Below are 16,589 nucleotides of genomic sequence, written 5' to 3' on the forward strand. Positions count from 1 at the left end.
CAACACTCAGCTTCACACTTCCAGAAGGGGCTCCCGCTCGCCGAATGCGTTGTCTCGCGGAGGTCTTCCAGCTTCTGAATCTGTTTGGAGTTTATTTTTCTAGCGATTAACTCAGCGTTTGATTTGACACACCAAGCATGGACTAACGGTTTTCGTTTGATTTGAGCTAAAGCCTGGTCCGTGAGCACGTAGAATCCCGTCCAATGACCCCAAGAGCTGCCCATCCCTATCGCTCGCGTGTAATTATGTTGCTGTCGCGACTGTGCGACGGGCGCCCGCAGTGAGTGTGCGAGCGCGACAGCAACATAATTACGGGTCATTGGACGGGATTCTACGTGTTCACGGACCAGGCTTTAGTCACTCAGTGTGTCGGGTGAGCTGGAAGACCGCGGTATCGTAATTCGTCATAGGTGAAGCGGGAGTCCCTTTGCCCGCTGTCGCGTGGCTGACGTGTGCGTGTTGCAGCAGCGCCGCTGGCCGCCGAGGCCGTGCTGCCGTGCCCGGGCCGCGTGCGCGCGCCGCCGCAGCCGGGCTCGTAGGCGTAAGTGCGACGCGGGGGCTGCCCCTCGCGCGTTTGCTGTGTGAAGAGTTTGAGTGCCCTCCTTTCAGTTTGCAGTTTGCGACCCCCTTGCAGAGCGCTCCGAGGGATCGGTCGTTTGGAGATTGTGCAACCGCTGTTTTGTTTTTTTTGCATCGCTTTCCTCGTTTGTATCCCGTTTTTAGTTGAAGCCCCCACATTATACAGGGTGTTAGGTAAATGGGTATATGAGCCGACACTAACCCATGTTAACATGGGCGTATAAATGGTATGGTGAAGTCAGAAATTTGATATCTTCATTTTAATTATTTTAATTTTCATACAAATCGGATTTTATAAAAATTTTCTTGTATGAAAATAAAAAAAATTAAAATGATGAAATCAAATTTCTGACTTCACCATACCATTTATATGCCCATGTTAACATGGACTAGTGTCAGCTCATATACCCATTTACCTAACACCCTGTAGAGATGGTCGTGATGTTCAAATATGACAACCCTTACAAAAGAACATCCTGGCTGAGAAGACGAGTCCATGACACTCGATCTCAGCACCTGCTACCTATACAATAAAGTGTTTTTAAAACGTTCGAATGCGGCTTGCACATTCTGCATGCGGACTTTCCAGGAGCTGAATCCACAGCCGCGTTGTAACCTTCGATTGTTGCAGGCGGACGGGCGCGGGCGGCGCGGCCCGAGCGGCTGGAGGAGGAGTACTACGCGCGCGACCGCTACGGCCGCTACGGGCGCGAGTACGAGCACTACGCGCACGAGTACCCGGCGCACGAGCCGTGCGAGCGCGACTGCGGCCGCGACTACACGCGCGACGCCTACCGCGACTACCGCGACTACCGCGAGCCGCGCCCGCCGCGCCGCGACCGGGACGACGACCTGGGGCCCTCGCGACGCGCGCTCAACGCGGTCTAAGCCGACCCTGCTAGGGGTGCACTCGACCTCGACCGCCGAGGATTCCGTCAACTGGGACCGCAATTAACTGGGACCGCGGTCCCAGTCGCCGGATGCGTAAAAATTAAATAATTTTCTTCCGGCGACTGGGACCACTCGTGGATTTTAGTACTGTACCAATTTTAGATTGAATATTTTCTTTTAAGTTATCTATGAGTGGTCCCAGTCGCCGGAAGAAATTTTTTTTTTTATGGATACGGCGACTGGGACCGCGGTCCTAGTTAATTGCGGTCCCAGTCGCCGGACGCCTCGACCGCCAACCGCCCGACCTGTCGCGAGCGTTCTGCGGGCTTGGAACGCTGCCGGCGGCTCGGGCGCGGCGGTTGACGCCTCTGTAAATGCTCACTTAATTTAGCGCGTCCCCTGAACGTATCCTCGTTTGGACGCATTTTTGGTGTCGACGAGCTCGACTGCGCCCGCTCGGCTATTTAAGGATTCAAATATTGCGTGACGTATTTTAAGGGGGCTCCTCGCGGCATATCTTGTGAGTTAGGGAGCTGGTGACGGTTTTGTTGATTTACGCGCGTACTATATTGTGAACGGTGAAAATCTGTTTATAACACCGTTTGACGTTGTTTACGTTGCGAACAGTGCGTTTTTGAACGTTTCATTTGTTTTAACGCGGACGTGTACGCCGGGCACGAGATGTCGTTTTTCCTATTCCGATGAGTGCGAGGCTTTTGATTTTATTTTTGATGTTCCCAGTTTTTTATGTTGTGCGTGTGCTAGGTGCGTGTGGTTGCCGGCGGTCGCTTGATCCGGAACGAGCTCCCTGGCGGCTGTTTCAACGTGGTGCTTCTGAAACCGGTCGTTCTGCGGTTTCGCGTATCCTTAACCTTTTATTAGCGGAGCGCTTCATTCGCTGAGCTTCGGGCCGCGATCGTACGCCACGACCAAACACCCTTATCTACGATTATTTCCACCTAAGTTAAAACTATACATACTTACCTACCTATCCGTCTGTAGGATACTGCGAGTCTATGATGAGTATTGATGAGTGAAGGGGGTTGTGGTGATGTTTTAATTGTTGATCCGTGGATACCACTTCTTTTTAATTTATTTTGAATGTATATAATTCATATAACTAAGATTAAAAATCAGCCAAAAATAAAAGTGGATTTTCGGTATGCTTGAATTATTTGGTTACTTAAGTATTTAGATATTTTAGTGGATGATTACTTGTGTGTTTATCTTCGACGGGTTTTTGAGGGTATATGGGATACAAGAACTGACTGTCAACTTACAACCTCACGTAAAGGGCCATGTAATTTGAATTATAAGAACAAAGATGTCTAATAAATAATTTGATAAGGTTTGGATAAGTTAACTGCTCAAAATTATTCAACTTTCATCTTTGGATCTTATTGACATAAAGTTTATTGTTTGTATATCCGTGATTCGGTTCTTGTAATGTTGTCAAATAGCCAATTTATGCTTGTGGACAACACAGATACTTATGAATAAGCTGCAAGCGTGTATCCAGCTTTATGGGTGTCGGAGTCTGTCAGTTGACAGTCAGTCGTACGATTGGTCGCGTCGTACGGTCGCGCTCTCTCGGCCTGCCCACGACTAGCTAACTAAGAATTACGGCTGCGACGTCGGAATCCACCAAAGCTGAGAGTAGAGTTGTGCTGTAAAAAATAGTTATTNGGAATCCACCAAAGCTGAGAGTAGAGTTGTGCTGTAAAAATAGTTATTTGAACACTACCTACCTCTTCGAAAAATAAAACTAGAAGAGGGTGTTGTTGTAATCCAATATTAAGCGCCCTCTATTTACTTATAAGCAACTGTTTGTAAAGCGCCATCTATGGTTCGAGAGTCGGGACAAACTAATTCTTACAAGGAACCATAGATGGCGCTACATCTATGCGTGCTGCTTTTTATCGATTGTCCGCATGCGGTCGCCATTACAATTCAAGACACTGTACCTGTAACGAAATTTGTTGGAAAGAAAATCTGGAGACCTTGTTGTAAGTATTTGTATTTTCACACGCAGTAGTTAATGGCCGCGTGCGGACCGATCGATAAAAAGTAGCATGCATAGATCGCGCCATCTATGGTTCATTGTAATAATTAGTTTGTCCCGACTCTCGGTACCTAGTTAAGTAAGAAAGGAAGAAGAACCATAGATGGCGGTTTACAAACAGTTGCTTATAAGTAAATAGAGGGCGCTTGATATTGGTTTACAACAGGGAGGTATAAAAGATTCAAGCAAGTTTTCTGATTAGTGTGATCAGAGCTAATATGAGCTCTACCATAGTTCAGCCCCGCTGTAGTCAGCTGCACCTCTCAGCTTTGGTGGTGATCTCCAATTTAGCGATGCTGTATACCTGACATTTATTTACAATTACCTTACTTGTTTTCTGTCTATATTCCGATTACTGAATGATTCATGTTTGTATCAATGTAAACATTTTTAAGCACTTAGTATTTCACCCAGCCCAATGATGGGAATTTCAATAATCCATGGCGGTCAGATGTGAATGTCGTGGGTAAGTCGTAGCCGTTATTTATCGGTCAGTCGCCGCTACGTACAGCTGAGCACAGCATCGCCCAGTCGTACGGCTAGCCGCGACCGACCGTTGCGTGGCGCTTGCGAGATGCCACGCGTGGCATCGTGTCATCGTGGCGTCGTGGCACCTCGCGGCGCGTCGTGGCAGGCCGGCGACACGCTTCGCCGGAGCGCGCTCGGCGCGGATTCGCGTCGATTGTATAAATTTTACATAAACAATAATTTTAGTACCGTTAGATATTATCCGTTTCCCATTTTTGAACATACTCTGTAATTATATTGCATCGTCTGTACTTCATTGTTGCAATCATTTGTAAATAAAATACTTTATATCGACTTGCCTTTTAATATGATTCTCTGTCGGGTAAATAAAACTGTCCGGTTAGTATGAAACGTATCGCAGTTTATTGAAGTAAATTCGATGATGCTTTACATTCAGCAAGCGAAGCTCGCCTCTCCTCTCGCGTCCACAAATAAATTACAACATTACAATACATAACAGATAAATAACTCTAATTTCATATACTCTCTCGCTGGCCTCTTTGGTGTCTACTAGCTAAATTATATACAATTTTAGTATTTTTTATGTAGGTAACAACTACAATTTGAAACGTGACACGTGAGGTGAAAGATTTGGTAGACTAGAAAAACTTTTCTATTACAATTTTATCATATTCGATATACTTTCGTGTAATTGATTACAGGGTTACAACGTGAACGACAAAGCAAGTCTCATTCGGAGTTGCGTCCGATGAAATACGATTACTATTACAAGCGTACATTTCACCTCAGACATTCAACGTCACTTACATCGAGCGTTAATTCTGTGTCAACTAACACTGTTAGTCGGGAGCCGTGCCGCGACATCTCTTTGGTTTCGCTCCGCGCAGAGATTCACCGCTTCGCCTCGGGGCGTCGGTATTTACACTATGTACACAGGGAAGTCTCTTCGCGGGCCGGGCCGGGCCGGGCCCGTGTCGTGCCTTAACCCGGGGTCGGGGGCCCGGTCAGATGTACAAGTAGTCGTTTTTGGTTTCCTTGCAGTATCCGATGCTGGGATACTGGTAGACGGGGTGGTAGCGGCGCTCGGCGTCGGCCTCGAGCGACAGCGCGGACAGCGCGCGCGAGGGTTCTTCGAGGGGGTCGGCGGGCCGGGGGGCCTGGGGGGCCTGGTGGGCGGGCCGGGGGGCCGGGTGGGGGGCCGCGCGCGGGTTGCGGCGCACGCGGAAGTGGCAGTCGGCGTCGGCCGCCCACGCGCGCTGCACCTGCAGCGGCAGGTCGTCCGGGTGCAGTTTGCGCTCGTACTCTTGAGCGGGACAGACCTGGAACGATAACATTTGCCGTTTCATTTTTTATTCAGATTATCTAGCTGACATTATCCTATCCTAGGCCTCCTAAGGGCATCATCGTCTCTACATAAGAATAAAGAGAAAGTAGACTATCACTGCATCTAATCGGTCTTTTTAAAATTTTCTCGACTGACTAGGAAACTACCAAACGACTAATGTCCGGTCGCCGAGCTCATAGAATTTCGTCCAATGACCCCAAGTTACCCATTCTTATCGCTCGCGCGTAATTATCCTCGTAAGCCCGGATGTGCCTCAGAAGGAACTGAAACTTTGTAGTCAGTAACGCCGAGACATTTTCGGAGGTGATTTCGAAGTATCGCCGGATGTGCCTTCAGAGGAACTAAAACTTTAGCGATAAATTTAAGTTCATAAATTCGCGCCTATCGAAAAAAAAGATTGATAGTCTATGGCTCAAAGTATTCAAAATCAGGTATCCGAACTTATTAATATAAAAAAAACAAAATGTCACTGTCAAATTATCATTTTTCTTTGACAAGGTGGTTCCTCCGAGAAGACGTGATGTGCGATAATTTTTTTTTCTTCACGTAAACGTAGTTTAATTGCAAAACTGACCAGTATAATTTAAGTTAAAATACTGCTAAACAAGCAAAAAAATTATTTTTCCCAATTTGAAGTAGTTTTGTAAGATTTTTTTTCGTTTGAAAATAACAGTTCTTTGCAAGGAACATTCGGTCTTGATGGTGAAAGTTTTATTTTTGTATATTTTTTCTATTGAGATGGGATTGAGTATTGGACTTTTAAAATTATGATATGATTAAGAAAATTTACCATGAGAACGTTCTGTTTTTTAGTTTAGTAAATATTATAATTAACATGAATATTCACTTTACTTCTTATACATTCTAAGCTATCATTAGTGTATTTTATAAATCCGATAGTACTTTTAAAAGTACTAATTATGAAACATTAAATAAAATTAAAACCGTTGTACCTTTTCAGTTACATTAATTAATATCATTATTGTATCTTTATGTAGTATTAATTTATTAATAATGTTACATTTATGTTTTACTTTAAAGTATAAAATACAATTTATTGCCTTTTTCTTTTTAAAGTCTGTAATACCGAATGTTCTTTTAAGAGAAAACATTTTTTTATTATTTTTCACGTAAAATAAGCTCTATGCACTATTATATAGGGCCCCTGAAAATATGAATGCAAAAGAAAATCTCTAACATAGAATTTTTTTTACTCGAAGTGCTCGGCGTTTACTACTACAAATTATTCGTTCTTCTGAAAGCACATTCGGCGATACTTAGAAGTCGACAAAATTTACTCTTCGGTCTTACGAGGTTATATTGCTGTCGCACTCGCACGCTCACCGCAACTGCCCGTTGCACAGTCGCCTATGGGATAGGATGGGTAGCTTGGGGTCATTGGACGAAATTCTATCTGCTCGGCGACCGGACTTTACCAAGCTAAGACTCGGCGAGCTTGCCATCTGTCTACTCGCTGGCAAGGATGTGTTTAGTGTACACGATGCACAATTCGCCTCGTATAGTGAGAACCGCTCGACGCCCTCGGTGGAGTCGTAGCAGGATGGCCAGCAGCTCGCCAACTAGTCTACTCGCTGCGATCATTAGTGTTGTATGTACGAGGCGCAACTAACCTCGTACAGTGAGAACCGCTCGACGCTCGGTGGAGTCGTAGCAGTGCAGCAGGATGGCCAACAGCCCACTGGCTGCCTGCTCACTATGAGGACGTATGTACGAGGCACAACTAACCTCGTATAGCGAGAACCGCTCCACGCCCTCGGTAGAGTCGTAGCAGGTTGGCTAGCAGCTCGACGGCGGTGGTCTGCTCGCTGACCACGCTACGAGGCAGAACTGACCTCGTATAGCGAGAACCGCTCGACGCCCTCGGTGGAGTCGTAGCAGTGCAGCAGGATGGTCGGCGGTAGTTTGCTCGCTGACGATGCTACGAGGCACAACTAACCTCGTACAGTGAGAAACGCTCGACTCCCTCGGTGGAGTCGTAGCAGTGGAGCAGGATGGCTAGCAGCTCACTGGCTGCCTGCTCACTGTGAGGACGTATGTTGCATATACGAGGCACAACTAACCTCGTATAGCGAAAACCGCTCGACACCCTCGGTGGAGTCGTAGCAGGATGGCCAGCAGCTCGCCAACTAGTCTACTCGCTGCGATCATTAGTGTTGTATGTACGAGGCGCAACTAACCTCGTATAGCGAAAACCGCTCGACACCCTCGGTGGAGTCGTAGCAGTGCAGCAGGATGGCCAACAGCTCGTCGGCGGTGGTCTGCTCGCTGGTCAGGATGCACTTGTACTGCGACGAGGACATCAGCGCCGAGTCGTAGATCTTCACCAGGCCGCCTGGACGCATCTGCAGCGAAAATCTGAAATGGGGAAATTGAAATTTAAACGTAAGAATATTTTATAAGTTGGAGGTCTGCCGTAATATCGCTCAATATTACAAAACCACACTCAAATAATTACCCTAAAATCCAGAATAGATTGTTGCTAAACCCGGGTAGGGTTTTTAGTATAATTTTCTAAGATGTACCTTTTGAGACTGCTGGTTGAAATAAGTAAGCGCCTGATACTATGTATAATGCAACAAGTATTAGCAACACAAAATGTATGCAACTTTGCAGTATTATGTTTATCAGGCGTTCGATGAAGCTTTGTACGAACGACATACCTATTGATATGAAAAATATGACACGTTACAAGTATGATTACGACAATATCCATAGGCCACACGCATCACGTCGCCTTGTTTGAACTCTTCAACAATAACACCATAAACTAGTCCCCTAAAATAGTGTCAAGTGTCCAACACGAGTCTTCAATACGCCATGCACACAATATTGCTGTCATCGGTGGAACGTGATCCATATGGTCAACAAAGTGTTGTTCGGAGCATTTTTACTGCACTTTGTTGAACAGCGGTTCTGTAACTGGAACAACTAACTACCCCCATAAACTTAAAGCAGTAGTGGCTCGAAATATTTGAGAGATTTTGTCTCGAATTCTTTTAACGCTACAGATGTAATGCCGAATTTAATTAATTTTAAGTGGTTGCCTTCGACAGCTGAAAAATCAATATCCATAGACGCAATGCTAAAATGAAAAGTTAAGATTATTAAGAGTCATTATAACGCTAAGATTATTGAGTATGTCAGTGTAAGAAGGATATCGTCACTCTATATTATAGAGTCTATAAGATTGAAAACTAAATAAACCCTATTTTAGATCCTATTAAAATTTTTCAATATTTGTTTAACAAGCTGCTAAACAAAAGACAAACATGACACCCTTTCCAAAAGGTCATAATTGTAGACACTTATAAAAAGTAGGCGCTGACCCCGAAAAGGTTGGGGACAGGTGGCCAGTGTTTACGGACGGGAATAGACGCCGGAAGGGGACAGAGCTATTTTTCGAGAGCCGGCGATGGTGGTCCGCTAAAGAAGTGCCGAGGGACGACGCGGCGATCTGCCGGGAACACCAGCTTTGGCTAAACACACAGGTTTCTCCTTAAGGAAACGGTCGAAGATAAGAATAAACATAGTTTGGCATTATCATGATGCAAAGAAAATAAAAAAGAACGGATTCAGTAATCAGAACATGCCTTTGCATTTTGCAATTTCTAAAAGATTTTCCAGCGTATAAAATTGTACGTAGGTTGACACGAATGAAACCTAGGTATGTCCATAAAAGGCTAATAATAAATTGTCAATATCCTTAAAATAACAAATAAACAAGTAAATATTACGTAAGTGGAGGTATTTTGTGGTTAAAATAAGTTGTTTTATGTGTAAAGTGTTATTAAATTAATAATATTATGTTTAAGTAGGTACAGGTGGGTTTAGGTAGGTAGGCTTTTGCTATAAACTACTGACACACAACGTAAGATTAAAACTACTTGAAAAGATTACTATTTAAGCATGTAGGAAGTAGCTACCTATATTTATTTATCACATCCTATTTTGATAAGAAACCCAAAATCAACATTGGTATTCCAAATTCTTGTGTAAACAACAAAATTTGCACACTTTGGGCATGTAAGATATTAAAATATCTTGCGTGAATGATAGCAAACATCGATATTTTTTTTAATACACTGTTAAATAGCTGTAAAAGCTTACTTTAGATTTAGTTTGAAGTATTGACTATGTAGCTGCCTTTCCAATAGTTCGAATGCAAGCCGTACGTGACTGGACCTAAGTAATCCAATATTTCTGTATTGTTTACCACCTACAATGGAGGTTTTCCTTTAAAACCGGTCATGTGCGGTCATTCTCGGTACGCACTGTAAGTACACCTTACAAATAAGTAAACTACAAGTAATGTCTCACTCACTCCTTCAACAAAAGCTTTGATGTTAAGAAACAAGTTTTTTTTATGTTATTACCTACCTTCGTAAGTAATACAAATAAAACAAATGTACCTCTAATAGGACAAAGTAATGCCTATTAAAGAGCAGTGTTTAGGGAGTAGCTTAATTTAATTTTAATAAATTAATCGTACAAAATATCTTAAGCTAACTATTCGCAGTTGGGTCTAGAAAACGACTGAAACTACGACGACTACTTTTGCGGGTAAACAAATTCTCACTCATTCACTGCAAGTCGCACGTAGATGTTATTTACATAGAAGCCTTGCAGTAACCACGCAGAGTTTATTGGGCGTTAAAATAAACTGCGTAAACGCATCAGCAAGTCTAGTACTTAGGTAAAATAGAGAATCTTGCGTGCAGAATACACTGAGCGTAATAATCATTTTGTAAGTAGAGAATAGTAATTACATCTGTCCTTTTGGTGAATCATTAATAACAACTAACTAGGTAAACTAGGTTAATTTACATACACTTCAAAAGCATTATTACGAACATTTGTGAATTATGTATCCTACTATGTAATATTAAATGTGAAAGATTGTTAGGAATTAGGATGCATGAATGAATTATCAAACCACTGAGCCGATTTAATTTTTTTGTATACCTAGTTAAGTCCCAGGTAAAAATGGGATAGTAAAATTCAAATTCATTTTTTTTTCCTGTATTTGGAACTGTGATAAGGGACTGTGTGACAGGCCGAAAACACGCGGGCGAAGCCACGGCCAAAAGGCAAGGCACTTCATAAACAACAGTTTATACAATCTTAAAGCCAACTCACTTTGAGTATCCTTTCGGATGGCAGGCCTGCAGCGCGGCGGGGCGGGCGTCGTCATCCAGCACCAGGGTGGTCCTTAGGCCCGCGGCGCGGACCCTGACCTCCATGCTCAGGTAGAACAACCGCGGGTCCCGGTGCCTCATGCGGAACTTGCCCAGGAGTGTGGAGACCACCTCCCGGGCGCGAGTGCCCCACGTCACGGAGAGCGTCTTGTATTCGATGTCCGGCCGGAGGCACCGCGCGTAGACCTTGATCGTCGTCTGGAATAAAATGTTTACTGTTAATTGCTGAAGAATATAAAGATGATGATTCTTTTTTATGGTAGAAACTGTTTTTGAAGCCACGATAGCCGAACGGTGAAGGCGTCGGATTGGCCGACTCGTGATCCGGGAAACACGGACTCGGTCCCCGCCGCTGCTCGACTATTGTGATGAGCTCACTCGTCGTGATACAAGCATATTTAGATTAGTACGAGGGGCTAAAGGGACTATTAGTAATTTGTGTATTATCAAATTACTTATTAATCTTTAAAAAAAAACTAATTCTTTATTGCTCCATGTTGGTATACAAAGGTTTATCAAAGAAAGGAGAATGAATTTAATACCAACGAAAAAAAAAAAAAAAAAAAAAATTGAACTCGAGCAGACGTGTTTATATTGCTAGTGAATAAATTTTAAAGTTAATATACTTATAGCAGTGANACGAGCAAAAGGACCGTCACCTGGAGTAGAATTTTTTGATTTTTTTTAAATGCCTATTATTTTTAAAATATGCCACATAGATTTTTTTTTATATTTTTCTGATAACCAGCACAACTTACCTCAACACCCAGTTCCGGCTTGACGTTACATTACGGGACACCCTGTATATAGATGTCAGTGTAAGAAGGATATCGTCACTCTAGAGTCTATAAGATTGAAAACTAAATAAACCCTATTTTAGATCCTATTAAAATCTTTCAATATTTGTTTAACAAGCTGCTAAACAAAAGACAAACATGACACCCTTTCCAAAAGGTCGTAATTGTAGACACTTATAAAAAGTAGGCGCTGACCCCGAAAAGGTTGGGGACAGGTGGCCAGTGTTTACGGACGGGAATAGACGCCGGAAGGGGACAGAGCTATTTTTCGAGAGCCGGCGATGGTGGTCCGCTAAAGAAGTGCCGAGGGACGACGCGGCGATTTGCCGGGAATACCAGCTTCGGCTGAACATTTACAGGTTTCTCCTTAAGGAAACGGTCGAAGATAAGAATAAACATACTTAGTTTGGCATTATCATGATGCAAAGAAAATTAAAAAAAAACGGATTCAGTAATCAGAACATGCCTTTGCATTTTGCAATTTCTAAAGGATTTTGAAAAAAGCAAATTATCCAAGCGTATAAAATTGTACGTAGGTTGAAACGAGTGAAACCTAGGTAGTATGTCCATAAAAGGCTAATAATAAATTGTTAATATCCTTAAAATCCCAACTAATATTATAAATGCGAAAGTAACTCTGTCTGTCTGTCTGTCTGTCTGTCTGTCTGTCTGTCTGTCTGTTACGCTTTCCCGCTTAAACCTCGCAACCGATTTTGATGAAATTTGGCATAGAGATAGTTTGAGTCCCGGGAAAGAACATAGGATAGTTTTTATCCCGGTTTTTGAAACAGGGACGCGCGCGATAAAGTTTTTCTGTGACAGACAAAATTCCACGCGGGCGAAGCCGCGGGCGGAAAGCTAGTAACAAATAAATAAGTAAATATTACGTAAGTGTAGGTATTTTGTGGTTAAAATAAGTTGATTTTATGTGTAAAGTGTTATTAAATTAATAATATATTATGTTTAAGTAGGTACAGGTAGGTTTAGGTAGGTAGGCTATTGCTATAAACTACTGACACACAACGTAAGATTTAAAAACTACTTGAAAAGATTATGTATTTAAGCATGTAGGCAGTAGCTAAATGTATCTATCACATCCTATTTTGATAAGAAATCCAAAATCAACATTGGTAACATTCTTGTGTAAACAACAAAATTTGCACACTTTGAGCATGTAACATAAAATATCTTGCGTGAATGATAGCAAACACCGATGTATAAATGTATTACACTGTTAACTAGCTCTAAAAGCTAACTTTAGATTTAGTTTGAAGTATTGACTATGTGTGTACCTACCTGCCTTTCCAATAGTTCGAATGCAAGCCGTACGTGACTGGACCTAAGTAATCCAATATTTCTGTATTGTTTACCACCTACAATGGAGGTTTTCCTTTAAAACCGGTCATGTGCGGTCATTCTCGGTACGCACTGTAAGTATTATACCTTACAAATAAGTAAACTACAGGTAATGTCTTACTCACTCCTTCAACAAAAGCTTTGGTGTTAAGAAACAACTTTTTTTTAAGTTATTACCTACCTTCGTAAGTAATACAGATAAAACAAATGTCTCTAATAGGACAAAGTAATGCCTATTAAAGAGCAATGTTTAGAGAGTAGCGTAATTTAATTTTAATTATTAAACCTTCAGAATATGTGAAGCTAACTATTCGCAGTTGGGTCTAGAAAACAACTGAAACTACGGCGACTACTTTTGCGGGTAAACAAATTCTCACTCATTCACTGCAAGTCGCACGTAGATGTTATTTACATAGAAGCCTTGCAGTAACCACTAGAGTTTATTGGGCGTTAAAATAAACTACGTAAACGCATCAGCAAGTCTAGTACTTAGCTAAAATAGAGAATCTTGCGTGCAGAATACACTGAGCGTAACAACCATTTTGTAAGTAGAGAGTAGGTAATTACAGAATTTGTCCTTTTGGTGAATCATTAATAACAACTAACTAGGTTACCTACCTACCTATCTACTCTTCAAAAGCACTTCAGTGAGTTATGTATCCTACTAATATTAAATGTGAAAATTTGTGAGGATTTTTGTTACTAATTTTACTCTTACACCATTTAAATTTTTGTACCTATAGTCCCAGGTAAAAATAGTTAAATTCATTTTTTTTTTCGGCTTTGGAAGACACGCACGATAAAGACAACATACCAAAAACACGCGGGCCAAATCACGGTCAAAACCAAGTCACTAATGGTGGCCATACACGTTAGGGTTTGCATGATGGTTTTGACCGTACATGCTTAACCGACATGCAAATCCTAGCGTGTATGTTATAAAACTGTTCAGTTATTGGTGCGTGTACATGCAACCTAACGAATATCAAAAAAGATATTTTTGCCGCTCGGTTATGTTTGCGCACATGCATAACCGAGCGTGTGTGCGCCCTCTCATGCTTGCATGCACAGTTTTCTCTCAGTCTCCTATAGTCTGTGGCAGTGAATGGTGGTGAATATTTAAGAAACATGTGTTCTCCCTGTTGCAAGAAATCTTAATGTTACTGCTAGGTTTGGGCTGTGCGTATATAGATCACTGTCAGTCAGTCAGTCACTTTTGAGTTAAATAAATTTATATTGTACATGCAAACCCTAACGTGTATGCGTTGTAGATAACTCGGTTATACCTGTCGGTTAAGCATGTACGGTCGTAACCATCATGCAAACCCTAACGTGTATGGCCACCATAAAAATCACAATTTTACAATTCTAAAATAAATCTTAAATCCGACTCACTTTGAGTATCCTTTCGGATGGCAGGCCTGCAGCGCGGCGGGGCGGGCGTCGTCATCCAGCACCAGGGTGGTCCTTAGGCCCGCGGCGCGGACCCTGACCTCCATGCTCAGGTAGAACAGCCGCGGATCCCGGTGCCGCATGCGGAACTTGCCCAGGAGTGTGGAGACCACCTCCCGGGCGCGAGTGCCCCACGTCACGGAGAGCGTCTTGTATTCGATGTCCGGCCGGAGGCACCGCGCGTAGACCTTGATCGTCGTCTGGAATAAAATGTTTACTGTTAATTGCTGAAGAAGATTATAATTATGATGATTCTTTTTTATGAAAAATCAAATTCAATAAATTTTTGAAGCCACGATTGCCGAACGGTGAAGGGGTCGGACTGGCCGACTCGTGATCCGAGGAACGCGGATTCGGTCCCCGCTCAACTATTGTGGTGAGCTCACTCGTTGACAGAAGCATATTTAGCTTAGTACGAGGGGCTAACGGGACTATTAGTAATTTGTGTATTATCAAATTACTTATTAATCTTTAAAAAAAAACTAATTCTTTATTGCTCCATGTTGGTATACAAAGGTTCATCAAAGAAAGGAGAATGAATTTAATACCAACGAATTAAGGAAAGTAGTCCTGCGTTATAAACGCTAGGTGTTAGGTTATCAGTGGACGATGATTCAATAAGTAGACCTACTACACCAATTATTCATCCTGCCTACTATACCTAATACACAAGAGGAAAACTTTCGACAAGTGCTGTCATAGGATCATCCACTCACAATACACAAGCAGTAAATTCACATTGTAGAGTACAATACAATAAAAGACCAGTCATTTTGAACACAAAAGAGTTACCACAGAAGCCTTGAGTGCAGTAGATCACAATTTTGACGACATCGAAATTGCAACTACCCGCACGCGCCATTGCGCAAATCCGAATTGCACGGCGACAAGTAATAAAATTATTACGGTTGCCGTAGTATAATGTCCCTTATTTTGGTTATGGTAAAGTAGAGATTATATTGTGTATGAGCAGAATGCAAAGATTGCAGGAAACCAGATTCTCACGAGAATCAGCCGCGGGCGACAGAGCAGGTTCTGTCACAAGCGCGAAAATATGCAATGCGCCGTGAATAGGGACTCGATATCAAATTTATACAGTGGAATAGAAAATATTATGTAAAGCCTATCCATACTTACGTATAATTACTCATATTTGAAAATACAACCAATCTTACTTGAATTAAGCAGGCCTATTCTATGCACGTTTGAGAACTGTTATGAAGGTAAACTACGATACCACGATGAAGCCGGGAAATACAGCCTGTATCCTGTATTTCCCGGCTTCATCATTCGTTAACATTATTAAAAATATTCGCACCAGTCCTTTTCCGGGTTTCATATAAAATATTACGAGCTTTTGCACCACAGCCGAAAGCAACTGTAACTGTAAATATTTATACTGTAGGTATTCTACTCACTGAGCACACTGCACTCGTATCGAAATTTTTACAATAAAAATGGAAACCCTTAGGCCGAAAGTTGTTTTCTACCAAGTGAGGCGTAAGAACAATACACTATCCAAAACTACCCACCACACAAATCGCATCAAAGTTCACATTTTGTAAAAAAAAAAAAAAAGGGTAGACGCACAATTTTATTTCTCCTTACAACGCGATAATATTTCCACTAACGTAACACATCACTATTATATTTAACTTACGTGAATATTATGCGGGTGCAACGCTAACCGCATGCGCGGTGCAGGGATCGGCGTGGCCATTGCGCGGGCGCACGCAGCGCTGTCCCACGCGGGCGCGGCGGGCATGGCTGCACTGGGACACTGACGCGTACGCACTGCTCGCCGGCCGGGCCGCGACTAACCAGCGAACTAACTACTACGGGTCCACAATACGGGACGCTCGCAGGAAGCACCCGCCCTCGTCAACAAAGGGTGTCGATATACCGCCAGGGCTGACACAGATATCGATTCTATAATAAACATAATGATGAATCCATTTATCGAAAATAAAGTTTCTTTAACAGAAACGTCATTTGTTTACCAGGAACTAAGAAGTTCTAATGACGTGCTGTGGTGACTCATAATATAGGTAAATGTTCAATAAACTATTTATAAGTCCGATAAATGCGGAGGAATTTATTGAAAAGACATGGAAAGACTTTTAAAATCAGACTAATTGAGGTGATTTATAATCGAAATTGTTTTAATAAAGATCTAGCTAGAGTTTACTTAAGCAACAACTTAGGGTTCAACAACCTTCAACTCTTCGTTCATAACAAATCTGTTCAACAGCTCCAACAAAGCAACAGAATTTAATGGAGATTCTCAAGATAGGCAGATAGCAACCCTACAAAGCAACCACCTGCCGGGTGAAGTGGCAGGAAGCAATATTATAGAGGGCAGTATTCACCCGCGGGCCCAATACTGCGCCTGCGACAACACG

At 42.5% G+C, this 16,589-nt stretch overlaps 2 protein-coding genes across 4 annotated transcripts in view; one reads left to right on the plus strand and one right to left on the minus strand.

Moving 5' to 3' along the window:
• Window positions 1-1,536, plus strand: part of LOC114355557 (Calcium channel protein beta subunit) — a 29,450-nt gene extending 27,914 nt beyond the window's left edge. Inside the window, exon 11 of one of the 2 annotated variants that reach the window (XR_003656115.1) lies at window positions 1,211-1,230. Coding sequence is in view for 1 of the 2 variants with exons in the window: in XM_028308474.1 (XP_028164275.1) it covers window positions 1,211-1,467 (257 nt within the window). In the remaining variant the exon portion in view is untranslated. Of the gene's footprint in view, window positions 1-1,210 lie in introns of both variants that reach the window. The other variant, XM_028308474.1, reaches the window with a different exon arrangement.
• A 2,864-nt stretch (window positions 1,537-4,400) lies between these two features.
• Window positions 4,401-16,589, minus strand: part of rau (RA domain-containing protein rau) — a 77,384-nt gene continuing 65,195 nt past the window's right edge. The window contains exons 1-4 of one of the 2 annotated variants that reach the window (XM_028308408.1): window positions 15,848-16,020; window positions 14,131-14,387; window positions 7,565-7,742; window positions 4,401-5,340 (exon numbers count right to left, since the gene is read on the minus strand). In XM_028308408.1, the coding sequence (XP_028164209.1) occupies window positions 5,026-5,340; window positions 7,565-7,742; window positions 14,131-14,387; window positions 15,848-15,952 (855 nt within the window). In that variant the 5' untranslated portion in view covers window positions 15,953-16,020 and the 3' untranslated portion in view covers window positions 4,401-5,025. Of the gene's footprint in view, window positions 5,341-7,564; window positions 7,743-14,130; window positions 14,388-15,847; window positions 16,021-16,589 lie in introns of those variants that run through there. The other variant, XM_028308407.1, reaches the window with a different exon arrangement.

Source organism: Ostrinia furnacalis, unplaced genomic scaffold, assembly GCF_004193835.3.
Source record: "Ostrinia furnacalis isolate ACB-3 unplaced genomic scaffold, ASM419383v2 OfSCF2419, whole genome shotgun sequence".
NCBI lineage: Eukaryota > Metazoa > Arthropoda > Insecta > Lepidoptera > Crambidae > Ostrinia > Ostrinia furnacalis.